The sequence below is a fragment of the Cebidichthys violaceus genome, unplaced genomic scaffold (genome assembly GCF_023349555.1).
Source record: "Cebidichthys violaceus isolate CVI_PGR_0920_01 unplaced genomic scaffold, fCebVio1.0.p SCAF_45, whole genome shotgun sequence".
Classification (NCBI taxonomy): domain Eukaryota; kingdom Metazoa; phylum Chordata; class Actinopteri; order Perciformes; family Stichaeidae; genus Cebidichthys; species Cebidichthys violaceus.
The window spans coordinates 864,118-891,617 of NW_027176650.1; the positions used below are offsets into that span (position 1 = coordinate 864,118).

Genomic DNA, 27,500 nt, shown 5'->3' on the forward strand with positions numbered 1-27,500 from the left:
ACTTTGACTCATGGGAGTCAAAAGTCTGACGTTACACGTTGAAGTTATGAGTCATGCTTTCCACTTACTGTAAAAGTTCTCATAATAACATGATAATTCAGTTTAGCCTGTTGACCTGTGGGTGTTGTACCTGCTGAGTGTAGCCTAGCACAGCTGCTAGCATTGGCCGTAGATTCAGTTCATGTCAACACGTTGAAGCTCACAGCGTGATTAAGATCAGAAGTGAAACAAGTCTTCACAGGTTTGAGCGTTAGATCGTTGCAGGAAGTCTGCAAAAATCAAACGTCTGTTTTCATATAGTGAAATAACTTTAAAGGAGCTGTGTTAAAGGGATCATTAATCAAATAACTATCGCCTGTGTAAAGATGTGAAGTCTGTGTGTGTGTGTGTGTGTGTGTGTGTGTGTGTGTGTGTTGTGTCCGTCAACACGTTGGGGTTATTGGTTCCCATTAATCCAGTCGGCGTCGGTTTATTGTTTGTTTCACAGCGAGGTCTCTCAGGACTGAGGACGTGTTGAGTAATTAAACTAATCGCTTCATGCATCAATGTAAGAAGAAGAGACAAACTAATATCAATACAATATAGAGGAACGGGTCACTTTGACACGAGGAGGCTGATAAAACGATCGGCCACACCGACAGTTAACGTGAACGCTCCGTAATCTGTGACTGAACGTCTTCGTTAGCGGCGTTCAGAGCGGTAAACGGACGAGGTCGTGCGTTAAGACATCGCTAACAGGACCGGAGCTAACGGCTCCGCTAACGATGATGAACTGTTAGAAGAACACGGCGTTCATCAAGAGCAGCGCTGTGACGACTGCATGTTATGTTATTATACATGCTGTTGAAAGATCCTCACTTATTGTGATCAGAACACAAATAAACATGAATAAATAAAAACAAACACAAATAAACATGAATGAACAAAAACACAAATACACACATGAATGAATAAAAACACAAATACACACATGAATGAATAAAAACACAAATACACACATGAATGAATAAAAACACAAATACACACATGAATGAATAAAAACACAAATACACACATGAATGAATAAAAACACAAATACACACATGAATGAATAAAAACACAAATACACACATGAATGAATAAAAACACAAATACACACATGAATGAATAAAAACACAAATACACATATGAATGAATAAAAACACAAATACACATATGAATGAATAAAAACAAATTAAAATAAACATATGAATGAATAAATACAAATTAAAATAAACTCAAATACTACTAAATTAGTAATCTACTAAATCAATTCAGTAGATTAAATCAATTAAATTTTCTTAATTTGGATGAATTCAGTAACAAAACTATCTGCAACAGCTCTGCGCCTCTGAGAATTATGGGTATTGTAGTATTTAGAGAAGTCCACTAAACTGACGTTCCAATTCTCTGAAAACCAAATTTAAAGGATCCTCTCTTTTCCCTCATGAGTTAGCTGCATATTAGATTACATACGACTGTATTTGACTCTTTAGCATGTAGCATCGTAGCATGCTATGTTAGCATTAAACTCACTTCTCTACCTTCAGAGGGATCCAGTCAGAAAATGAAAGGGATTGGTCTCCAGATTTTGAACCATTAGTGGAGCTAGAAGAAAAGTCAGCTGGGTCACCAGCGTGATCAGGATTCATCCTCTGGGGAACATGAACATCTGAACCCAACAGCGTTGTGATTCACCCAGTAGCTGCTGAGAGACTTGACTTCAGACGAGTCACAGAGCTCCATTTGACCACTGAGACTCTGACATGGAGTTATGTACAGTGGAAATATAATAACTAATGCTTGTTTTCAATTTTGGAGGAGTGACATCTCGATACGGACGTCGCTGGTGTGGACTTTTACCTTTAAAGCCACAAGTGGAAGAATCCATGTAGCTCAAAGCCAAACGTGTCTCAGAGGCCGAGACGATCTGTCCAACATAAGCCTCCATCTTCAAACAAACACACATGAGGACGAAGACCAGAGGAATGAAGGAGGAGACGTAGAGCGAGAGGAGGCGAGAAGGAGATGAGAGAAAGGAGGCGGAGAAGGACAGAAAAAGGAGCGCTTGTTCTTAACTACCAGGAGCTATTCTCAGCCCAGCTGTCCTCTCCGTGATCTCGATCCCTCGTCTTTGTCTCTGTGTCTGTGAGTTCTTCAGCAACACTTAACGCAGATAAATTAACCGCCGGCTCATTGAACTGTTGAACCGTAAGAGCGACCGCCGGAACCGACCGGGAGAAGGGAGGAGGAGGAGGAGACGAAGGAGAACGTTGTGCGAGACGAACTGTTTCTTCTCGGCGGTGATGAGAGACCTTTGCTCGTCTCGGTTCCCCGTGGATCTGTAACGAGGATTCAGAGCGACGTGTCGGCGAGGCTGCCTGACGCCTTCGATGCCCCCGACCGGGCCGCTAACAGCGTCTGTTTACGGCTCCCGCAGATTAGACCAACGCTGAGGAAATAAAACGCAGTAATGACGTTAAAGTCCGACTCGTGGTTCCCTTAACGTCGAGGGAGTGAAATATTTGGGGCTTTTACATTTTTAACGGCACAATAAAAACCGTAATGTGTTCTTTTAAAGGAGTGTCGTGTAGCTTGGCTGCTTTTTAATAAAACAACATCTTCAAGTGAAGTATTTCCTGTTCCTGTTTCTAGGCTCATTAAGTGGATCTGGAGGGCTGCTGCTCGGCTTTAAACTTCATACTTCCTTGAATCGAAGCTTATTTTTTTAACTCACTGAAGAAGTTAGATGGAGTTGTTGCAGAAAGGACTCATGAATGCAACGCGTTGCGTTTTCCCGGTGGTATTGTTACGCTTTATGTTTCTCCAAATTAGGAAAACACATTTCCCATCAGCCTCGTTGCTTTCTGACACCCACCCTTCTCTAAAAGAGGAAGTTATCTTTCCATCAGCTTCTCTTCACCGCCTGGCCTCGACAGATTAAGATCTCGCTGCTCCACGTTCCCCTCTGGACGATGCTTTGTGTACCTTTCAAAATAAACTTCCGTCTTCAAACAACAAAACCGCCAGTTAGTTTAGGAAACAGGGGTGTTTGACGTTACCTTGATTGACTAAAGCGTGCATAAAACGTGTTCACCATTAATGTCCAAAACACCAGAGGACGACAAACTAAATCCTCCACAGTGATGAAGAGGAGCTGTAATTAAACTCATGTCTCATATTCATGGACTAATTTATTACCTTCATACAAACCTTGTAAAGAAAGAAGTCAAGTATTACATGTTTTATAAAGAAACAAAGGTTGAATATCTGCTATGAAACTCTTTGATTTGGCGGATAAATATTTACTCAGATAGAGATTTTGAACACTTCCCTTTTTCTAAAGCTTCTAAAAACGTAACGACCTTCTTTGTGAACTCCTCCGACGCGTTGACGGTGTTTTCCATCAGTGAACTGTTCCACGTGTGCACCATCAAAGCGCCACGACCAGCGTGGAGCCTTCAAGCTCGAACCGACAGATGAAAGCAGCGACGGTCTACCTACCTGAGAGCTGGAGATGTGTCGTCACGCAGACGTTAAAGTAAGCGCTGGGATGAGCTCTACTAGAGCTCTACGGGCTGAAAGGAGGTGGCCTCGCGTGGACCAGACCACCTCCAGGATGTGGTCCGAGCCATCAGATCTCAGTGGGATTTGATGTCATTCCCAAACTGCACTTGGACTAATGTTCCAGAACTCTGGTACCGACAAGTTATTGATGACGACATCATGAATGTGAGGTGAATGTGCCGCTCTGCCCCGAAAGGAGACGGAGCTCCACCGACCGATGACTCCTGACAATTATTAGATTATTATTAATAGCAGGAAGACAGAAAAAGATGCAGCAGAATGCCAGACGGTCCCAGGTGAGCTGCCGGTCTTTCTAACTGCAGCTCGTTCTGCTGACTTACGGCCGGCGTGTTGCTCCGAGCCGGGAGAGGAGCCGGTAATGAGGCAACGGAAATATATGAAATACGACGCTCCGAGAACATGCCGAGGGACGTGACCCAATCTGCACACGCCACCATTAATCGGAGTCCGTGTTCCTCGCTCCGATTAAAGCGCACGACCATACGATGGCGGCAACGATCACAGAATTAAATTAGCGTTTTGTAGCCCTGGTGCATCTCTCAGTGGGTACCGGGAGATCACTGAACTCTGCAGGCGACTCAGAATGTGAGTTTTCCCACCGACGGGAGTCAAAGTTCTGCAGAAACGGGGATGAAGTGTGCAGTCGTCTGAACGGGCTGCTTTCCATTCACCTGAAGCCTCTGGAGCTGCTCTCTGGACGCACAGCGACACGGCGCTGAATGCACTTCACCTCATTCTTCAGCTCCGCATTGAGAGGCTCTGGATGTGAAAGCCTGTCAAAACGTCAGGGTTCACCACGTCCTGTTCCTCCAGCTCTGACGGAGCCGGGAGGAGCTCACAGAAGCTGCATGAGAGCACCACTCTCTGCAGGAGGTGAAGAAGCTTCTGAATTGGTTGTGGTTGTGGTGGAGGAGAAGCAGGACTTTATGATTTATGAATGCCCATTCCTTCAGGTATGTTGACGTTGTTGACACGTCGGTATGAATCTGCTAACATGACTTTCAACAGTTTCTTCGGGTTCTTCTGAATCTCTGGTGTCGACCTGTCAATCACAAGGTGGCCCCGCCCCTAAACCATAGCTTTAAGGTCTATTTGACTCTAAATGAACCAACTCCACCCTCTCTAGACGAACACATGAGCCCAGCGTGAACATTTTGCATCCCTGCAGACAACCTGAACAGCACTTTACTCTCACACCCTCATCGGCAGCATTTATAGGTTTCTTTATCCGGTCTGAGGCTGTTTGATGTTTGCACTGAGTGACTTTTCAGTTATGTTTTCAGTCTCAGTTTGACAGAGAGAAACCTGACGAATGTGAGCTTGAATCAGATCACCGTGAAGACAGAAGAGCTCTAATAAGGTCTGATGTGGAAGTCGTCTCCGCTCTGCTCTCTCCGTCCTCGAGGTCAAACACGGCGGATAAATCTCTGCTCATGCATTATTCCTGTCCTCCTCTCCTCTCCTCTCCTCTTCTCTCCTCTTCTCTTCTCTCTTCTCCTCTCCTCTCCTCAAATGTCAGGCCTCTTCCTGTCATCCAAAAGGCTACGCTGGCAGTATTTCTGCAGCTCACTCTCTCGTGGACAGCAGAGCCAAATGCCAGCGTTTGCCACCGCCCCCCCCCCCCCCCCCCCCCCCCCCCCCCCCCCTTCTTTTATTATCCGCTCCTTCACCTCCTCCTCTTCCTCCTCGTTTCCTTTGATCGGTGGTTCGGGATGCAGGCCGTGTGTTCAGAGATCAGCTGTCGCCCGTCGCAGCGCGTTGGTGGTGACGGTAATGAACTGTTGATGGACTTCTTGTCTCGGTGGGTTTCTCTGCTACTTTTTGTTTTCTCTCCGGTGAAACGTTGACGTCGCAGAAGACTAAAGGTCGAGAAGTTACGTAAAGTTCCTCTATTATTCATATTCCTTTAGTCTGTAAGAGTCCAACGATCGAACGGATCACAACTCTGTTTTATGGAAAGAATCCACGCTGTGAATACAGAAAACACTTCTAGTGACGGTGAAGAGAACTTCTCCTGGACCGTGTTGTTGGACACGTTTGTTTTGTAGTTCCCTTCCTGCCTTCACAATAAAGTGTTCCCACCTTCTCTCTGTTTAGTTTTCACCGCAGGATGACCCGCCAAAGTAAAACAAGCGCTCCCAGTTTGAAACGGTAGAACGAGCGTCTGTAGAGTGATTTTAACATCCTGCAGTAAATTAATATTAATCCTCTACTGCTATGATTATTAATGATATGCAAGCGCGCGCACACACACACACACACACACACACACACACACACACACACACACACACACACACACACACACACACACACACACACACACACACACACACACACACGTGTCTGTTTAACGCTCTTCTTCTTTTCAGCATATTCTCTGATGCATCTTTCTGTTATGAAACCTCTTTGATGTTTCTAATCTACACAAAGCTCTGCTCTCTGGGGCCTTTTCAAAGAAAAACACAGCAATGTGAATAGCAATTAGTGTACATTTATGTGTGTGTGTGTGTGTGTGTGTGTGTGTGTGTGTGTGTGTGTGTGTGTGTGTGTGTTCACCAGCTTTTGATTTCTACCTTTCCTGTTCATCTAAAAGAGGATCCGTGGGTGTTGGAGAAGCAGCAGCGCTGCAGGAGCTTCAAATTCAACCTTCACTGGATCACAAAACCGTATTCTCTCCATTATTTGAATTCAGCGCACAAGTCTTTATTCAGACTACCTGAGCAGACGGGAACGCATCGGTGGCTCGGAGCAAAAGAGGAGGAAGATTTATCTTCAGAGAACTAAAACAGCTTTTAATGATTGTTGTTTATCTAACTACTGGATTTAAATGTTCTGTGGATCGTCTTGGTCCCCAGAGGATGAATCAAATTTAACAAACTGGTTTTGTCGTCACTAAGAAGACGCGCCATCAGTCCCGTCATGATCACAAACGTCCAAGAGCTCCTTACTGCCCACGTCTGATAGAAACAAAACCCCCAAAACAGACTTCGTAGAGCAGAGACAGAGATCTGTTTCCATCTATTATTCACGCAAATTAGCAAAAGCGTCGAGTTTTCAAAAAAGGCACAAATTGCCGTTAACGAGTCCAAATTACCTCGGGGGATTTGAAATTAGTGCCGTCTGAGGCTCATTTTCATTCTCCGATATTTCTAATGGATTCATCTCAGAAGGGCCGGGAACACCGCCGTCCTCATCGCGGACAAAAGGACAAAAGGGCGGCTAATTTCTATCCTCTACAAAACAATAATTGCAAACCTCTTCAGCTTCTTCTGTGAGAGACGAGAGGAAGAGAAAGACGAGAACAGGGGAGGACGAGGAGAGACGAGAGAGGAAGGACGTAAACGTGTCCATCAGGAGACGTCAGAGATCGGTAATAACATGAAGAAGTTACACAAACACCTTCATAAATCTACATTTAAAAAACAGAATCCATATTTGATATTTCCATTATGCAGCAAGAACACATTAGAGGATCATTTGTTCCGCTCCACCGACGGTTCTATTGACTTGTTGTTTAAGGAGCGCTCAGAAATGAGCTGGAGAAGATGTAGAGGAAGAGAGGATGAGAAGTGATGGAGAAGGTGTTGAATGAAAAGAGAAGAGAGCTGCTGCATAAACCTCAACAAGCTCAGAACATCTACGAGTGTTCATGAGAGCAACACGTCTGTTATCATCAAACAACGAAAGTTATGTCAAAAGTTATTGATGCTTTTGTCTTGTTTCTTATTGTTAATGTGTCATCTATCTGCTTTGTTTCTGTTCTTACCATGTAAAGTGTCTTTGAGCACCTGTTAAAGTGCTGAATAAGTAAAATGTATTATTATTATTATTACTACATTATGCTTCTGATGACTGAAGAGGTCGATGGTAAACTTGACGGAGAACTCAGTAAGCATCTCTAACGTGCAAAATGAGACAATATGTTTTAAAATCGTAGACGTTCTTCACCGTCTCTTCACCGTCTCTTCACCGTCTCTTCACCGTCTCTTCCTCACATTATCGATCAGACAACACTCACCCTGTCATCATCACTGGTTTCCTCTCAGAAATACGACGTTCACATACAACCAAACGAGGAAACGTTGCTTTTGTTTGTTTTTGATCGCAAATAAGTTTCTAAGACACCAAAGGTACAGCTGCAGTGGTCAAACATGTCATTACATTATGTATAAATTATAAATCATATTCTGCTTTCCCTCCTACATAAAGTTTTTCATTGTCATCCAGCTACATAAATTAGGTTATTTCACAAATGTTCTAAACAAGAACTTTTGCTGAACTTGTTCTCCTTAAATGTACAACTTTTATCACGTGAGACTTTAATCCAGCAGAAAAGACGCTTTCTTGTAAACGTACAGAGTTCAGTGTAGGTGTTTGTCCGTCCCTAACAGAGACAGCAGGGTTGTTGTTCCAGTGAGACGTCCTCTGAGCCGGGCGCAGGTTCAAACGCCGACAGCAACACAAACGCTCTCATTTGTTCGTAATCACAGTTCTTAACTTCCTCATTTGTCTGAGCGACCCGTTAAGGACTCCCTGCAGACCCCCCGAGAGTCCTCAGACCACAGCTTTGATAAAGCACCGGGAGCCGAATCTGTCCTCCGTCCTCTGTCCTCCGTCTGATTAAAAACAAGAGATCCTCTCGACTCCCTCTGAGGATCGTGGGCGAGAGCGTAACGTCTTCTGACACAAAAGAGAGTTTTTGTTACCGTGGGAGGACGACTCACCGGCAACAGAGTGCTGCGAAGAGACATCGACAGTCAATGAGATGAGAGGAAGTGAGGACGGATAGATGGAATAACAGGGGGGGGGGGGGGCCTGAAGGACCAGAGAGACTCGTGCCGCGAGAGGAACGAAGGGAAATGACATTTCAATCTCCATCAGGTGTGATCTGGAGGCGGGGGGGGGGGGGTGGTGTTTCATCTTGCTTTGATAAAAAGGCCCGGAGGAGAAAGGAGAGATGGAGATTCTGATAACACCAACACTGTGTAGAGGGAGAATAGACCCAGTGTGTGTGTGTGTGTGTGTGTGTGTGTGTGTGTGTGTGTGATACCTCACCGCCGGGCAGACAACATCTACCTGTATCATCAGAAAACTCGGTGAAACTTTTCCTTCACAGCAGCCGTAGATTTAAAAAAACTGCCTGAAGAAATAATAATGATAATAAATGTGAGGTAAAGTGGAGGCTTCTTCCTCAGACACACGGGGACAACCAGTGAACAGGAAGTGACCATATCTGGACTGAGGAGGAGTGACGTAGAGACCTGTCAATCAGCGTGTAGCCCCGCCCCTAAATCATCCCCTCTTTATGGTGTGTTTGACTCTAAATGGAGCATAATGTACTAAATGAACATCATGCTGTATTGAAGAAGACTGTAAACTAGAGATTGAGACCATAAACTCATGTTTACAATGTTTACTGAGGGAATAAATCAAGAGAGAAGTAGAGTCATTTTAGACTAGACTTCGATACAACCAGAGGAGTCGCCCCCTGGTGGACACTAGAGAGAATGCAGCTTTAACACTCTTCAAGAGTTTGTCTCCTGGTGTGGACTCAATCACAAACTGGAAGACTTTAAACTCGACTTTATGAATGTTTACTTGGACTTTAACACCAATGACTTCACTGAGATCTGAGCCTTTTGACTGGAAAATACTCGACACCTTCATTTAAAACATTGTGCCACGAAACTATTAACTACTAACTATTGGAGAAGAAGAAGGACGAGGAGAAGAAGAAGAAGGAGGAGAAGAAGAAGAAGAAGAAGAAGAAGGACGAGGAGAAGAAGAAGAAGAAGAAGAAGGAGAGGAAGAAGAAGGAGAAGGAGAGGAAGGAGAGGAAGAAGGAGAAGAAGGAGAGGACGAAGAAGGACAAGGAGAAGAAGATGAAGAAGAAGGAGAAGAAGGAGAGGAAGATAAATTGAAAAGGCTGATGCCGAGTGTCGTTTCATCCAGTTGACCAAAGAAAGAGTTCACGTCTCTTTCATTAAATCTGTTGGTCAGAAGAAAAGAAGAAAGGAGCAAGAGCAATGAAAAGTGATGTTCTGAAGCTCCTTTGTCAAACACTCTGCTGTAGTCAGGAGACACACTGTCCTCATGCTGTTTGTAGCTACGCCTACAGAAAGAACTGTAATTCAGAGACACCCCATGAAGCCAAATCACATGTCATCATGAAGCAGGACGTACAGAGACTGAACAGGCCCACAGAGAGCAGGAGGAGACGGGGAAGAGTCCGACTTGAACAAGTCTTTCCTCCAGGAGGTCGATGTTTGTTCCTCGTGTGGAACCAGAAGTCAACGGAGATGTTTTTGTCAAGTAACGTCTGTACTTCAGCAGTTATTTCAACCCAAACCAACATCTGTCTAAACCTAACTAAGGAGTTTAGTTGTCTCAACCTAACTAAGTAGTGTTGTTGTCTCAACCTAACTAAGGAGTTTAGTTGTCTCAACCTAACTAAGTAGTTTAGTTGTCTCAACCTAACTAAGGAGTTTAGTTGTCTCAACCTAACTAAGTAGTTTAGTTACCTCAACCTAACTAAGTAGTGTTGTTGTCTCAACCTAACTAAGTAGTGTTGTTGTCTCAACCTAACTAAGTAGTTTAGTTGTCTCAACCTAACTAAGGAGTTTAGTTGTCTCAACCTAATTAAGTAGTTTAGTTGTCTCAACCTAACTAAGTAGTTTAGTTGTCTCAACCTAACTAAGGAGTTTAGTTGTCTCAACCTAACTAAGTAGTTTAGTTACCTCAACCTAACTAAGTAGTTTAGTTGTCTCAACCTAACTAAGGAGTTTAGTTGTCTCAACCTAACTAAGTAGTTTAGTTACCTCAACCTAACTAAGGAGTTTAGTTGTCTCAACCTAACTAAGTAGTGTTGTTGTCTCAACCTAACTAAGTAGTGTTGTTGTCTCAACCTAACTAAGTAGTTTAGTTGTCTCAACCTAACTAAGGAGTTTAGTTGTCTCAACCTAATTAAGTAGTTTAGTTGTCTCAACCTAACTAAGTAGTTTAGTTACCTCAACATAACTAAGTAGTTTAGTTGTCTCAACCTAACTAAGGAGTTTAGTTGTCTCAACCTAACTAAGTAGTTTAGTTACCTCAACCTAACTAAGGAGTTTAGTTGTCTCAACCTAACTAAGTAGTGTTGTTGTCTCAACCTAACTAAGTAGTTTAGTTACCTCAACCTAACTAAGTAGTGTTGTTGTCTCAACCTAACTAAGTAGTGTTGTTGTCTCAACCTAACTAAGGAGTTTAGTTGTCTCAAGCTAACTACGTAGTTTCCTGTGAAGATGGAACTTTATTTTGAAAAGACTGTGTTCATGTAATGAGCAGAAACGTTCACGTTCCTGTTTTAACGGCAGTGGTTTTGTCCTCATTGTTGTGTGTTTACAGCCGGTTCTTCATCTTGTTCCTCAGGAATGGATCACTGGGAGCAAAACGCTCACATTGAATCATCTTTATTTAGATAGATGTCGCTGAAAACTGTGTGTGTCGGCACTTTAGAGCACACAGGAGAATCTAACATGCTTAATGATGTATGTGTGTGTGTGTGTGTGTGTGTGTGTGTGTGTGTATGTGTGTGTGTGTGTGTGTGTGTGTGTGTGTGTGTGTGTGTGTGTGTGTGTGTGTGTGTGCGTGTGTGTGTGTGTGTGCGCAAAGGAAAGCTGCTAAATCATCAGAATTGTCATGTTTGCTTTCAAGTGGAGCATAAATAACAATAATTCACATGTGCATGTTTCATTAAGAACCTGTATGTTCAGCCGGTACTCTGCTTAAAGGGCCAGCTCCTCTTCTAACGATGAGGTTGGAGAACCTAAACAGTTGTAACTTCTACGGAGAGTCAAGAGTGAAGAACCGACGCGACAACGTGAAAACGCGAATGGCGGCGAATTTGTGTGATTGAAGGAGTTGCAGCCGGACAGAAGAGAGTTGGTTCATCAGAGAGTTGGTTCATCAGAGAGTTGGTTCATCAGAGAGGGTGTAAAGCTTCAGTTTGTGCATCAATGAAATAAAAAGAGGTTTCATGATGTCATCCTTGTGTTTTCAAAGCAGCTTGGTTTGTCCCTTCTGGGCTACGGTAGAAACACGGACACAAACGTCTCATTCTAAGCTGCAGATTCTTAGTTTCAGGTGATCATACATGAAGAAAACACGTATTCTTATTATATTACTGCCAATAGATCCTCCTCAATGTTACGCGCTGTTCCTTTAAATCCTCTTCCTTCTAATGAATCAGTGAGAACAGATCAGAGATTTAAAGTATTCTGTGTTCCTTTGATTGTATGAATGTGGATCTTACTGTTAGTTTTATTATTTTAATACATTTTATTAGATCTCTTTACATTTATCTCTCGTCTCTTCTCTCTGTTGCCTCCTTCTTCTCTTTCCTTCCTTCCTTCCTTCCTTCCTTCCTCTCCTCTTTCTCCTCTTTCTTTTCCCTTGAAGTCTGACGATCGGGGTTTCTTTCCCATTAAGTTCCCTTCTCTTCATTTCCTCCTCTATCATCGTTTCTTTTTGGTTCCCTTCCTTGACTTTTATTGTTTTATATTTCAGTTATAGTCAGAATTATTTGAAGTTGTTAAAGTATTAAATGTATCTCATAATATATTATATTATATATATATATTATATATATTTTTAACTGGCTCTAGTTATAGTCTATAACACTCCCTCAGACTGCAGTACAATGTTCTAAAATATGATCATATTATGATATAAAATGTTACATTAAAAGAGGTTCAATCAGTGAAGAAAGAGAATCATTGTGAGGAGCTACTTAATAATAAATAATAAATAGTATTATTAGATTTAACGCCGACAGAACTTCACCTCAGAGGTGATGAGCTGCAGAGATAACATGCTTTTGAGTTTAAAGTTTTAAAGCTGCTCTTCTGTATTGATCCATCTACTGTAAGACACACACACACACACACACACACACACACACACACACACACACACACACACACACACACACACACACACACACACACACACACACAGACATCTTAAACCTCTGGAGAGAGTTAATTAAAACCTCAGTCATCCTGTTAAATATTGATTATTTGGTGATGAGTGAAAGTGTCGTTCCATCAAGAACAAACGCAGCGCGGTTAAACAACTTTTTTTAATAATTGGAAAAACTAATGAAGTGAGAGCTGCTGCAGCTCGTTGTCGTATAAATGATGACTGTAAGTGTTCCTGCTCAACGACTACAACTCCCATGAGGCACCGGCAGCCGTACATGAGACGTGTTGGTGTTTACATAGGGATAATTGTTTTTCATCTTCATATTGTCCCACAATGCAATGCAGGGAAATCTTTGAAAACAAAACACATGTTTTAAATCAACGGGTTTATCGAGATTATAAAATGTAAGAATCTAAGTCTCTTTTTCTTCCATAACTCGTCTTCCTTCAGACTAGTAGAAATAAAACATTTATTTTATACTTTGTTTACGTCAGTAGATTTCTACTAAATTCATCAAAAGTCACCGTTACATAACGCCTCATTTGCATATTTAAATACAACGTTTCAGAGAACTTGTAATAGAATAGCTGCTGGTGTTGCTGTGAGTGATGAAGTGGTGAAGTTTGATGGTGATATCTACTAGTTCATGTTGTGACCCTCTTCACCTGGAGACTCTTCTAAATGTCTGGACTTTAACTAAACGTCTCTTTAAAGGAGCTTTTCTATCAATGGAGTTCTTCTCACACTCTGATCCAGAAATCTCCACTTCAGTAGTTCTGACATCCACCAAACTTCACACCTTCATTCCTCTCTGTGTGCTGAAGCTTTCTACTGAGGGGTTTGTCCACACACCACTCACACACTCATTTAATCACATTTATTAATAACAACATGGAGGAAATGGTGAAGTTTCATGGTGATAACTATTATATATCTAATTATTTTACTCTATTCACCCAGAAGTCCACAAAGAGGGAAGCATTTCTTACTAAAAGAAACTTGTAACACAATAAAATGATTGTGTTAATGTAAAGTAATGAACTGCAGACGTCACACGGTGATATCTATCCACCTGTAGTGTCTCTTAACTTGATAGCTTCTGGTAAAAATGAAACAGAAAGACGAAGAGAGAAATGTAGGAGCGGTAACACCTCGGTTTGAATATCTCCACCTCCTCTCTCTCCACCTCCTCTCTCTCTCTCTCCACCGCCTCTCTTTTTTCCGGCTCGGCGGTTCCTGTGAAGACGTCGTGAACTCACCCTCTTGATGTCCTTGCCGAAGGTCTCGCTGAAGCTGGAGCCGAGGATCTCGAACTGGACGTGAGAGTTTGAGCCGCCGTCCTTGAAGTCCATCGTCCCCGTCAGACCTGTGATGTTTCCCTGAAGGAGAGAAGAGAGGACTTTGAAACATCATTTACTTTTTTAATAAACTAATACACTTCAGAGTCTCATTTATCTTAACCTCTTACTTTTACAGTGTATTTTTTGGCCACTCATTTAGTGTGGAGGACGTTGCTCCAGCTACTTTTATTAAAGCGTGCTTTATCTTGTACCCGTTGTAAAAGAGACCTCGTCAGTATTGTTAACTTTAATGTCCATGCAGATAAAATGTAATGAAGTGACAGAGAGAGAGGGACGGAGACAGAGAAGACAGAGGACACTGAGACGATGTTAAAAAGAGAGGTCAAAGAGAGCGACGAAGGGGGAAATAGGTTAAGAGGAGGAGGGAAGGAGGGAGGGAGGGAGGTGAGGAGAGGAAAAAGAGAGTCCAGGAATCCTCCAGGAAGACTAATGGCCAAAGGGTGGAATTACACAGACTTACATTTGGTGTAAATCTGCAGATTTCTTTATTTGTTATTTCGGTGAATGAACTTTAAGAATCAATCCCATGATGCTTTGTGAGCTGCTAAGATGTGTCATAGACTCGTTTGAGATGAGCAAGTCCTGATCGGAGTCGATCGATGACCCCGTGAACACGGGGTCATCGATGACCTCACGAGAGCGAAGCGGAGCCGCCGTTTTTAGAGGAGTCTGCATGGCCCAATGCATGATGGGAAATGCCTGGCTGTCGCCGGATCAAAGAGCTGATTGGCTCTTAGATTTGATAATAAACACCACGTTTTGTAGAAAATCCTTAATTGTAATATTTAATGCTCGATTATTGGCTGTTAGTCTCATGTTGAGTAATGGAGGTTTAATCTAAAAACATATCTTGAGTGATTGATAATAATAATATTTATAATAATAATAATAAAGCTTGATTCGGCTGCTGCCGTCTGATCTCGTCTCAAACGAGAATGTTGGTGTCAGAGTGACGGCCCACAGAAATCCCCATGGAAACCTCCAGCAAGAAGAAGGGAGTTCATTAATTAATGCTCAGCTTTATGAATTCATGATCAGCGACGTCTGCTTCCTGCCGCCTCCGTGTGGAACGGACGGCGCGAGACGTACGACCTGTCGCGTGCGATATCTTCAGAGCCGAAGAGCAGCTGGTGGCGTCGACGCTGCCGTTTGCACTGAAAAGGCCACGTTCTGAAATGCGGCTCCGTGACTTCCATCGGTTTCACGTAGGATGTAAAGCGAGACTGACGACGCCCGTCACCGCAGGCCGGCCCGCTAAGCTCTCGTCTGTCAGCCGCAAAAGGTCGCGAGTCGTCGACGCCTGGAGGAAAAAACAATGTTGGGTAATGTTTGTTTTGGTTTTGCTACAAAGTCAGCCGTGCTTCCAGTCCTCCATCTGTCTTCAGACAATAAGGAAATATCACCCGACTCCATCACTGAGTGGCTGCTTTGTACAGCAGGGCGGCGTTGTTCTGATCCGAGGTCTGTCAGAGCGTCTTAACTCTGATGGAAAGGCTTGTTGGGAAGGAGACAAGGTCACGAGAGCCGCCATCAAACATGGAGTTACGGACGTGACGGCTTCCAAACACAAGAACCACGGACTGAGCTGGTGACCTTTAGTGGTTTAGATGATCAAGACTGAAACCATTCAGGACGAGGCTCGGTGGGTAGAGATCCTGTGAAGCAGGCGGCTCTCATCCAGTTATCTACGTAACTATCAACCAGGAGGCTTAAATTCAACTAGCAGAGAGAAGAGTCGCTGCAGCCAGCGTCTCTATTGAGCGCTTCAAGTTGAAATTCTCTGAACATTTCAGGAGGACTCTGTGTTCACATCACGGTGCTCAAACAGTCAGAGTTGATGGACAGTGTTTTTCCTCATGTTTAATCTTTAATGAGAAGATGTCGGCCATGTTATCTCACCAGAGAGTTGTTGTTGTTGCTACTGTTTACATTCCTGATGACACAAACTCAAAAAATACACTGCAGGAATGTTCGACAGTTTTTGTTTAGTTTGACATGTCCTCGCTCTAAAGTTACGCCTGTCGGACTGAACACCGACAAGCATCCTCTGTTTGGGGTTCAAGGTGAAAAAACGATGTGAAATAAATAGATGGTAGCTCAAATAGATCACAAAAAGCAAAGGAGCGATGATACTCTATCATACAATGGTAGATCGAGAGGAGATATTAAATTATTGCTGTCATAGAAACATTAAAAAAGGGCCCTCAGGACCATGTGGACACCCTGGGGAGAGCTTCATTCCAGCACATTGGCCGCATTCCTTGGTATCATCTATTAGGACTGAAATCTATTTGTTTGACTCCATCTGACGGCTGTAACGTTAGAGCACCGAGGACTATCCGGCAACATCCAGTCTCCACCCGGCACATTGGCTCTTTCTTCGTGATACGAGTTTGTTTGACGTATAAAGTTCAGGATCGGACAGACACAAAACAAGCTTCTCCTCCAGTTTCTACAGCGACTTCACCGGTGCTTTTCTGAAAAGTTCAGACATGTTCAACTTGAAGCGAAAAGGTGGACACTCAGAAAAACAACTGGGTGCAACGTTATTCCTCTAGGCGGCCACATACTGTACGCTCTCTCCTCATTGAATAACAAAGACTGAGGAGTGAGGAGTAACTTTTTTGTAGGGTATCATATAAATCGTCGTATAAGGAAACGCTGATCAAACCAGCCCAGGACCAGAACTCAGGAGACCGCTGTACGTGTCTTTTAATTAAATAACGTAACAAAGGTACGTATTTAAAGCCGAACCACGATGGTGTACTTACAGTAACCAAATCGTGTTGTTTGTATTTATTGACAACATTTACCACATGTTTAAAAAAGAGATCAAATTTCATGAAAGTACCTGTATGTATGTATGACTTCATGTAGCCTAGTTTTACTTATACAACATTCCACTTTTATCTTGTTGAACTGTTCTAGTGCGATAATGACATGAGACTTACAGCTGAATATGGGAAAATAACTTCCAGCCCAAAATCTCAAATATGACCAGTGCATGAAAAATATGTCTCGCCTCAAATTGATTCTAAATCTTGACCATCAAAGTGGTCGTTAACAGTTTTTTGTCCTTCTTGGAGAGCTGAAGTTTAACATTTACAAGCTCACTGATTGGCCCTGTTTGCTCTCCGCATCAGTATTGAACAGTGAAGCCAGAATATGAACTGTACAGACAGAAGCTTGTGGAGGTAAAAAGTCTAAGTTATTGAGCTTTATGTAGCACCTTTATGTGTGTCACTGTTGTTGATTGCATTATTTATCATTGACCTCGAGAACAGCGTAACAGATAGTCGTATCAGGCTATACGCCGACGATGCAATTATGTCTACAACAAAAGAAGGTTACACTAATCAACATGTGTGGTTCTGTGAGAAATTAAATAATAGTGATAAAAAAGTCGTTGTAGGAGAGCTGATATTACGAAACGGACAACATCTAGGTATTAGCAATTGCTGTAAATATCGTGGCGTTATTATGAATTATAATGTTCCTTTTGTGCAATTTTTGCCATTTTCTGTAAATGTAGAAAAATTCCATCACCTCTGGTAACATGAAACATGGAGACAGTGGTGTTTTGAGGCGTTCTCTAAAAGCTGTGAGGCTCTGACAGGAAGGAGAGAAAGATCACTAACGAGCTGGTTGTTAGAAACAAAGAATGAAACAGAGCTCTTCATGCTCTGAGGGACTCATCAGCTCAGTCTTTCACCAATTAGACCGTGAGAACAGAGACTCCAGGTTGTTTGATGCAGTTTGGATGCACATCAGGGTTTTAGGATGGATGAGGTTTCATGTCTGATCTCACTTCTCTTTAACAAAGAAGATGTGTATTCTTGTATTTTAGGTAGTTGTAAATCTAATCACGCTTTAATGATCTTTTCAAAAGGTTTTGTCAATTAAATCTGTAATACAGAAGCAACACATTCTCTGGTGTTACAGAAGACATCAAGGCCAACGTGTGAGCCAACAGGCAATTAACAATCTGTTAATCAGCTCGGCTTTGAAGAGCTTGTTAGAAGATATATGATGACATATTTAAGCTTTATTATTATACTGTTACAAAACCACTTATTTATTCAAATCAAAAGTAATAGTTGTATCAAACTCCTCAAAGCCTATTGATGAAGAATCAGGTGATTACAGTGGAATAGCTGCAGAGCATTGGAGGGCACTGTTCTGTTTGGGGCCCTGAACGCATCGTGAGACTTCAGGGACACTGTGTTAATGAACAGAAGGACTCACCTTCTGGATGGTCTCCAGCATGGACCAGCCTCCGTTCCACGGCTTGGTGGACTTCCTGATGCAGTTGAGGCTGGCCATGCTGTGCCACTTTCTGTCCTCCAGCTTCCTGTAGAAGGCGTTGGCCATCATCAGCACGCTGTCGTACAGGTAGAGGTTGGACACCTGCAGAGAGAGAGAAGGTTTTTAAAAGAAAGATAGACTTAACTCTCTTAATTCTTAAATCTTAAAATATAATCCTTGTAAACATGTGACTAATCTTTGCTGTCAATTCTCATAAACCAACTTTGTTCTTTGTATTAACCCTCATATTGTTCTGCTGTTTGTATCCATGAACTCATAGAGTTAATACTTGTTTTCTTTTGCAAGATGTTCCTGCATTGCATTGTGGGAAAAACATTACCAACACCCTAACCATCAAGTGTTTTTACTCTCAACTGGCCACATGTGTGACACAGCTGGCTGCTGCATCATCTGCTGGCTCAGAGAGCCACACACACACACACACACACACACACACACACACACACACACACACACACACACACACACACACACACACACACACACACAGACTGGACAGTCAGCTAGTAGCCAGCCTGTCCACATGTGATCATGTCGTCTCTCACCCTGGGCTGCAGAGGGTGGAGGATACACACTGTGACAAATCACACACTCAGTCAGTCACTCTCTCTCGCTCTCACACACACACACACACACACACACACACACACACACACACACACACACACACACACACACACACACACACACGTGTCAAAGCAGGGACCAGAGACCAAATGCAGGGTGACAAATGAGCATCACTCTGTCCAGATGAGTCCAGCTGACTGGCATGAAGTCCATGCAGCACGCTGCCTGAGGTGTACACACACACACACACACACACACACACACACACACACACACACACACACACACACACACACACACACACACACACACACACACACACACACAGACTCTAAGATGAAGCATGTATTCCTTCCTCATCCTCTTCTGTCATAGGAAGGCTGAAATCTGAAGAGTGAACAAATTCACAGGACAGAGAGACGAGAGAAAAGAACAGAATCTGCAGGATCTTTGTGTTGCGGTTCAAATGTAAAAACATAAAAGTGGAACCTGCTGTCGGTCCTAAATTGACTGACATGTGGTTGAAGAAGGCCTGAAATGTGACTAAATGACACCAGAGCTGCACGACTGAAACATCTGTGTAGCTCATCTCTCCTCCTGACTGCTACTGATGCAGTCCAACCCAATCAGAGCAGAGACTACCTCAGCGGTGATGGTAGAGGAGAAATCACCGGTTTGCTTCCAGACTTTAATCAGCTCAAGGATCTACACGTCGACCAATCAGAGGGCCCGGTGTGTTAATGATGTCACCTTGAGTATACTACATTTTTATATAAAGGTATTCACATAAAGGTAGTCGATGGTGACGGGCGCTTATTTCCATCATAGTTAATAATGATAATTATAGATTTAGGACGGAACGAATATCAGGAGACAGAAAAGAAAAGTCCATAGAAACGAGAGATGAGGAGGAAGGAAGGAAGGAAAGGCGGAAGACACTGCATGTTTGAAGGAAAGAAAGGAGGATAAACACTGGAGGAGGAGGAGGAGGAGGAAGAGGAGGAGGAGGGTGACCTTCGTGTTGGACATCTTGAAGAAAACTACACTTGTCTTCATAAACGTCAAAACAAGACGGGGGAAAAAAAACAACGATTTTTGACGTGAATCACAGTAATTATTCTGTTTGCTATCTGTAAATGTCAAACAAACATCACTGTGATATTTCATAACTGCTGATAATAGTCCACCTAAGTGTGTATAGTGTGTGTGTGTGTGTGTGTGTGTGTGTGTGTGTGTAGTGTGTGTGTGTGTGTAGTGTGTGTGTAGTGTGTGTGTGTGTGTAGTGTGTGTAGTGTGTATTGTGCAACTGGAGATTAAACACTGACACATAAAGTCAGCAGCAGAAATACCTGAAACTTTACTGCTCTTAGATCTTTAAGGTTTGATGCTAATGTTAGCACACAGCTAGCATGTTGACATGCATGAGGTTCGCTATTGGCTGGTACCTCTTAGCATGTTTGCTAAGTTAGCTTTGCAACCAAATGTTACAAATCAACGTCAAATAACAAAATATTTAATCACTTCTTAAAACCAATTTTTGCAGATTACTTTTATGTGATGTCGTCTCTGTTGAATAACATTTAAAATTAAAAATGATTTTCATAGTTTCTTTGTTGTATAGAGTCCGTCTTACCTCCAGGTTCTGCAGGTATCCTTCCTGCGGGTCACACAGCAGAGACGAGATCCGGTGGTTGTGTCTCATACAGCGCGAGCTGCTGTCCCTCCACATGGGGAAGATCTGCCGGATCACCGTCATGCGCCCCAGTGCACTGTGGGTAAGCTCCAGGATCTCTGTGTCGCTGATTTCCTGCGGGGGACAAAGTGAAGGAGACGTGAGACGTGAAACTAGAGACTGAGACCATAAACTCATGTTTACAATGTTTACTGAGGGAATAAATCAAGAGAGAAGTAGAGTCATTTTAGACTAGACTTCTATACAACCAGAGGAGTCGCCCCCTGGTGGACACCAGAGAGAATGCAGCTTTAGGACAATTTTGTGAATTCACATGTACACAGATATTAATATTTAGCTGTACTATTTGATTTCTTTTATCAGTATAATACTTTGTATGCACTTTAAATGAGTTCTGAAGAGTTGTATGTGTTTGTACTAAGATTAAGCTATTTTGGTTAATAGTATAACGAGAGAAATATCTCAGGTTATACTTTAACACTGTTTTAACGTAAATAAGCTTTGCACTCTCTACTCTCCTTCTTATGTCAATTGTTGTATTTTTCTACAATTTCACTGCAGTAAAACGGACTTATTCAAACTTCCTGAATGGCAGAACCTTTGTTCCGTTGTGTTCTGTGAGTTAACGTGTTTCAATGAGTCTGGATTCACCAGTGATGAACTTAAATGATGTTTACTTCCTCCAGCAGATGAGTGACGGGCAGTGATCAGGCTGGACAGTTCACATAGAAGTTTAATTAATTTGACGCTCAGAAACCCAATTACTTCCTGTGAGGTGTAATTATAGATAAACTCAATCTAACTTAAAGTATAAACATAATCTATGAAGAATATGGGCTTTATTATGCCCAGCTTAATAACACCAAACATAATTAACAAGAGTCCCGTCTAATGACTCCGTTTGTTTTCTTCACGGTCCACTTTGTTGCATTTTTCTGTATTTCAGTTCTTCGCTGTCCAATTAAAACCTCCGTTCCTGTAAACAACAGTCAGAAGGATCTGCTGCTCATTTACTGGAGACGTCGTGAGGATTCTCTCAGGTTAAAAGGTTCAAAGTCAAAAACAAGTTCCAGGTCCTGTAATTGCCTGTCAAGACATTAAGAATCCGTCGGGGGTGTTTTCACTTTGTCTTGTTTTCATTCCACGAAAACAAATACAACAAAGTTTAATGCTAACATGCTACTTTACATTACATTACATTACATTACAGTCATTTATCAGATGCTTTTATCCAAAGTGACTTACAATAAGTGCATCAACATTGGTAATCAAAAGAACTACTAGTCACCAGAAGTCATAAGTACATTTCCTTTAAACAAGCATCTAAGAGCCTGAAGCAGAGCATAACTCAGAGCCAAAGTACAGAAACAAGAGAAACAGTTAGTGCTATAAGTAATACCAATACAATAAGTGTAACAAGCTAGTATGAAAACAATAAGTGGTGAGTGGAAGGCTCAGGGTAGCACTTCCTGAAGAGGCGGGTCTTCAGCCTGATGAAAGATGGGCAGCGACTCTGCTGTCCTGACGTCAGTGAGGAGTTCATTCCACCACTGTGGGGCTTTATACTTAGCATAAAACAGCACATGTGAGAAATTACAGTACGTCTAAAACCGTAGTATGAAACCAATCGGACGTGAATTTCACACCATTTCTGGTAAAACGTTACAGTGAGCAAACACTGGACACAACGCAGGCATTTAATATCCCACAATGCAATGCAGTAGTGATGACGGATGGGAGTTAATGGGGGCTGTGAGGTCCCACCATAAACCACCATATATCTGTGCTGTTTCACCTTTAATTTAAAAACAAACACAGTATGTGACGTTGACTGATGTTTTTCATCTAGAAGTGTGGATATCTTTCTTCTTTCTGGTCTCTAGACAGAAGCTGCCCGTCATGATAAACGACCAGATTATTATCAGAATATGTATATGAACGGCTCTGATTATAACTGGACTCGGTCAGAGACTTGAGCGTAGCAGTTTGCCTCCCTGCTCTACATTCATACGACACATCCAGCCTACATTGTGAGCTCACATACACAAGAGTCACGACAGTGTTTAGCTCAAATAGAGGCTGGAGCGTTCACCAAAGCTGCAGCTTCCTGTTTGTTTCTGTTGAACCTTTACGAAGATTATTTCTCACTAACGTTAACCGTTTTATCTTGCCGTTAATGTCGGACGTCTCAACAGATGCTAGCTAACGTTAGCAAAACAAAGTGCGAATGCTAATTTAGTTAACTGAATATAAAGGTCACATTTATAGACAATTTGAATATTAGCGCCACCTCCTGACAATAAAAGAAAACATTATGGAGAGAGCTGGTTAACGTTAGCCTTCCTGGATATTATTAAATACCGCTATCAGATTAATAATTAGTCTCTGTCGCAATCAAATGCTTACAGTAAACTACCGGCTTGGCACCAACGTAAGGACCCTCCCTTCTTTTCTGCGGAGGAAGGTCATGCGGTATATATCGAAAAGCTCCAGAGAAGCTACTCAATGGAACATGTGGTGAGATTGTTTTGTCAAAAATCATTCGATGCACTTCCTGCTCCAAGAGACACGAAGTAAAGTGGAGAAAACTCAAAGTGGAGGTCAGGACAGTCAAGTTCTTCAAACTTTATAGAGCCGGATTCTGCTGGTCCAACTTAATGTTCTACTGTAATTTTACTACTGTAAAGTGAGTTCAACCAACCCTATCAAGTTAAGTTGAACCAACCCTAGTAAATAAGTTGAACCAACCTAATAAATGAAGTTGGTCCAACATAATTACTTAATCATTGTGGAAATACTTTTCATGGTTTATTAAGTTTGTTGAAAGTGTTTTTTTGAGTAAAGAGACACAAAGTAAAGTGAAGAAAACTCAAAGTGGAGGTCAGAACTAGTTCTTTACACCAAACTTTATCGAGCTGGATTTGATACTAAACTATGTGGAATCGTCACACGTTTCTAAAAACATTGAGCTTTGTAAGCTATAGACTACACAGGCGGGATATTAGGTTGATATATCAGCTGGACTCTGATGTGATATTTGAGGGAAACCAGACAACATGCAGGTTGGAAGAAAACTCTGAAGACAGTTTTTCATTTTATTGTTCGGCCGTGTTTTACATCACAGCTTCAGGACTCGATGAGAGACGATCAACATTCAAAGTGCTTCCACCTCTCCGCTGAAATGGATGTGATATTACAGGTAATGACCCGCATTCAGGCACGGGAAGAAGAAGTGAGCCGAGGATCACGGGAATCAGATAAGAGGTGTTTTCTGAGTGCGATGTAACCTTCAGGAAGGAGTAATGTTGTAGGGAAAGATGGGATCCCGAGGACGCCGAGGGGACGGCGTGTTCGGGTTTTACTGCAGCTCGTTCAGAAAGCAATGAGGCTTCAGATAATAGAAAACATGGCATGTGGAGGAGTTCGTCGTAAACACGCTGTTAGACACTAAACGTCCGTCCACTTGCTCCAGGCTCATTACAGGAAACAACACCGTTGGACGAGACGGATTAAAAGCGCAGAAGCATCTTTTACTGATCTCAGATCTTCACCACAGTGAGCTGGAATATGAGACAACGTTTACCTGAGGCTTCCTAAAACAGAAGGGTTCATCCTCTGACCACGGAGCCATTTTAGGACAATTCAGATATCTTTCTTATTCTGTGCGCTCTTTTAATTCAACCTAGCGCCTACATTGCCCACAATGCAACTCACCCACAGGGTAGGGTATATATATATATATATATATATATATATATATATATATATATATATATATATTACAAACAACAAAACACAACAAATCAGGAAATCCGACACACATATGTTCAAATTAAGTCAAATCAAATTAAAAGATTTTCTTGGAATGTTGTCCCAGAAAAAAAACATATATATATATATATATATATATATATATATATATCCTTGACAAAGACAAAAAAATATATAAAAAATATATTTAAAATAAAATAAAATAAAATAAACATACGGTCGTAGTTTTAAAAATGTGGTTAACGTTGTAAATTGATACAAACAAAACAAAAAAAGGCAATAAAATGACGTTGTTAGGTTTAATAAATACGAGGTTTGGCTTTCAATACGTTTGTTAAATTATTTCGATTTAAAGACGTGAATTGAACTAAGTCAACGTTGCCTTCTGGTTTCACTCGGGACACGTACAGCGGTCTCCTGAGTTTAAGTCCTGTGTTTGTTTGTTTGAATCCAATCATCCCCCCCCCCCCCCCGACCTCCTGTACCTACACAGACTTTGAATTAGGAACATTGATTATTTGCGATACGTCGGAAACAAACGTAATTAGGGAGAAACGTGACTGACGATGCAATGATGCCGACGGGAATTTAATTTAGACACCAGGCTGGAAAAGAGAATGTGCAACAAATCTCAAAGGGAAACAAGATCAGCAGCTTATTGTTCTCTGATCAGGAGGAACAAAACGCTCCGCTGCATTAAAGAAAGAAATGACTCCGCCTCTTCTGTGAAACCTAAACGGATAAAAACAATACACTTATGAGTACAGCTGCATTAGTGTAACAATCACAAATAAACTGTAACGTATGAGACTCTCAGAACAATCTCTGAGAATATAATAAGCATAACTCAATCTGCTGCTCTTCATTTGGATAAATGAGAGTTTGGAGTTTGGGACTTTCGCGGTCGGATCTCTCGCTCTCGTTACCTCGCAGCCTAACGAGCCTTGCGGCCTTTGGTTGGGTTGCCGCGGAGGAGACGAGGAGACGGATAAAGGGAACAAGGAAACAAGGCCGTGATGGATTCGGCCGTCGATGCAGACGGACGGTTTAACCGCCGCATCTGGAGCAGCTGTAACGCGACCCGGAGCTGCTCTTGTTCACAGATTTGCATTTCAAAGAGAGTCATGAAAAGAGTCCTTTCCCACCTCGTCCAGGAGGACCTGGTTCTGGTAACGAGTTCTGTTCTTCACATAAAACACGGTTTAAAACCGACACTAACTGATGTCTTGGATAACAAAGAACTCCTGAAAACTGTGTGTGAGACATGTTAGTAAATGAGCTTTTTCCTCTCTTTTTTCGGAGGGGTAATTTACTGGTTGACAGGTCTTTGAATGCACCACGGAGTCATTAACACAGTAATTACATATCAGTAAAACCACATTTAAATTGTCAGAGGTTGATGATTACCAACTATTGATTTGTGACACTTCCAGACTCTGTTCTTACTGTTCTTCACACATTCATGCTCCCCTGAGGATGAAGTCCAACAGCTTTGGTTGAACCTTAACTTTTCCTCATCATTGTCCAATACTTTGATTTATGACTGAATACCTGCAGTGATTTTCCCATCAGCCTCAGCTGTACTTTGTGTTTATTGCTAATTAGCTCATGTTAGTGTTTGGCCCAAAATGTGGAGGAGGAGGAAGAGGAGAAGAAGGAGGAATATGAAGAGGAGAAGGAGGAAGAAGAGGAAGAGGAGAAGGAGGCGGAAGAGGATAAGGAGGAGGAAGAGGAGAAGGAGAAAGAAGGAGGAAGAAGAGGAAGAGGAAGAGGAGGAAGAGGAGAAGGAGGAAGAGCAGAAGGAGGAGGAAGAAGAAGACGAATAGGAGGAGGAAGAGGAGAAGTAGGAAGAGGATTTCCAAAGCCTTTATCAGTAAACATGCCTCTATTAGCTTTCCAGCTGTTGCAGACACAAACACGAGCAGCTGAAGCTGCTTTTATTGTGAAAAGCGTTCCTCTTATCAGCGCTGACAGCTGTGTCTCTGGTTAATGACTGTCCTCCTCTCTCCCTCATTACTGAGCTGCCCTCTGTCCTCTCAGCGTCTCTCCAGGTGCTTTAATTGGTGTCTGTTCCCAGCCAATGACATCACATAGTTCAGGTGACTCGAAGCGACTCAAACTCTCTCAACAACATTACATTACGGTCATTTTTTTTTTAACAAGTCACGCGATGGCGAACAGAAAGGTTTACTGTATCCTTTGGGTTCCTTCCATGACGCAGTGAGACTCTTATAGAAACAAGCTGAGCATCAGCGAGCTCCTTCAGTGGATGTAAATGACGGTGAGACGTCGTTTAGGGACCGTCTAGCGGTACTGGATTCAACCGGATCCGTTACGACAGGAAGCATCAGCTGTCGAGTCTGTACGCTCTGAGACCGGTTCTATCTGGTACCAGGACCCGATCGGACCACTTGGAGAGGAGGCACCGGCTCAACGTGTCCTCGTGTATAATATCCTACTAAAGTTACTCCTCATTTTATGTGCGTCTTCCTCCTGAAGTCCAGCAACATGCGGCAATTTCTGCTCGTTACATTAATACGGTCTTTTCAAAATTAACTTCCATCTTCACAGGACACTGAGTTAGGGTTAGAAGACAAAACTAGTTAGTTATGTTGAGACAACTAAACTACTCGTTAGGTTGAGACAACTAAACTACTTAGTTAGGTTGAGACAACTAAACTACGTAGTTATGTTGAGACAACTAAACTACTGAGTTATGTTGAGACAACTAAACTACGTAGTTATGTTGAGACAACTAAACTACGTAGTTATGTTGAGACAACTAAACTACTTAGTTAGATTGAGACAACTAAACTACTTAGTTATGTTGAGACAACTAAACTACTTAGTTAGATTGAGACAACTAAACTACTTAGTTAGGTTGAGACAACTAAACTACTTAGTTATGTTGAGACAACTAAACTACTCGTTAGGTTGAGACAACTAAACTACTTAGTTATGTTGAGACAACTAAACTACTTAGTTAGGTTGAGACAACTAAACTACTTAGTTATGTTGAGACAACTAAACTACTCGTTAGGTTGAGACAACTAAACTACTTAGTTAGGTTGAGACAACTAAACTACTTGTTAGGTTGAGACAACTAAACTACTGAGTTATGTTGAGACAACTAAACTACTTAGTTTTAGGTTCAGGAAAAGATGGTCATTTGGATTAACGAACACTTATCATCCTCCCTTCCTGTGATTTAT

The 27,500-nt window shown here is 42.2% G+C and overlaps 1 protein-coding gene across 2 annotated transcripts in view; it reads right to left on the minus strand.

Annotated features, from left to right (window-relative positions):
- LOC137886713 (glutamate receptor ionotropic, delta-1-like) overlaps positions 1-27,500 on the minus strand; it is a 404,646-nt gene that overhangs the window by 28,203 nt on the left and 348,943 nt on the right. For both annotated transcript variants that reach the window (XM_068729291.1, XM_068729290.1), the window contains exons 6-8: positions 20,458-20,631; positions 18,177-18,338; positions 13,830-13,949 (exon numbers count right to left, since the gene is read on the minus strand). In XM_068729291.1, coding sequence (XP_068585392.1) covers positions 13,830-13,949; positions 18,177-18,338; positions 20,458-20,631 — 456 coding nt within the window. The remainder of the gene's footprint in view (positions 1-13,829; positions 13,950-18,176; positions 18,339-20,457; positions 20,632-27,500) is intronic.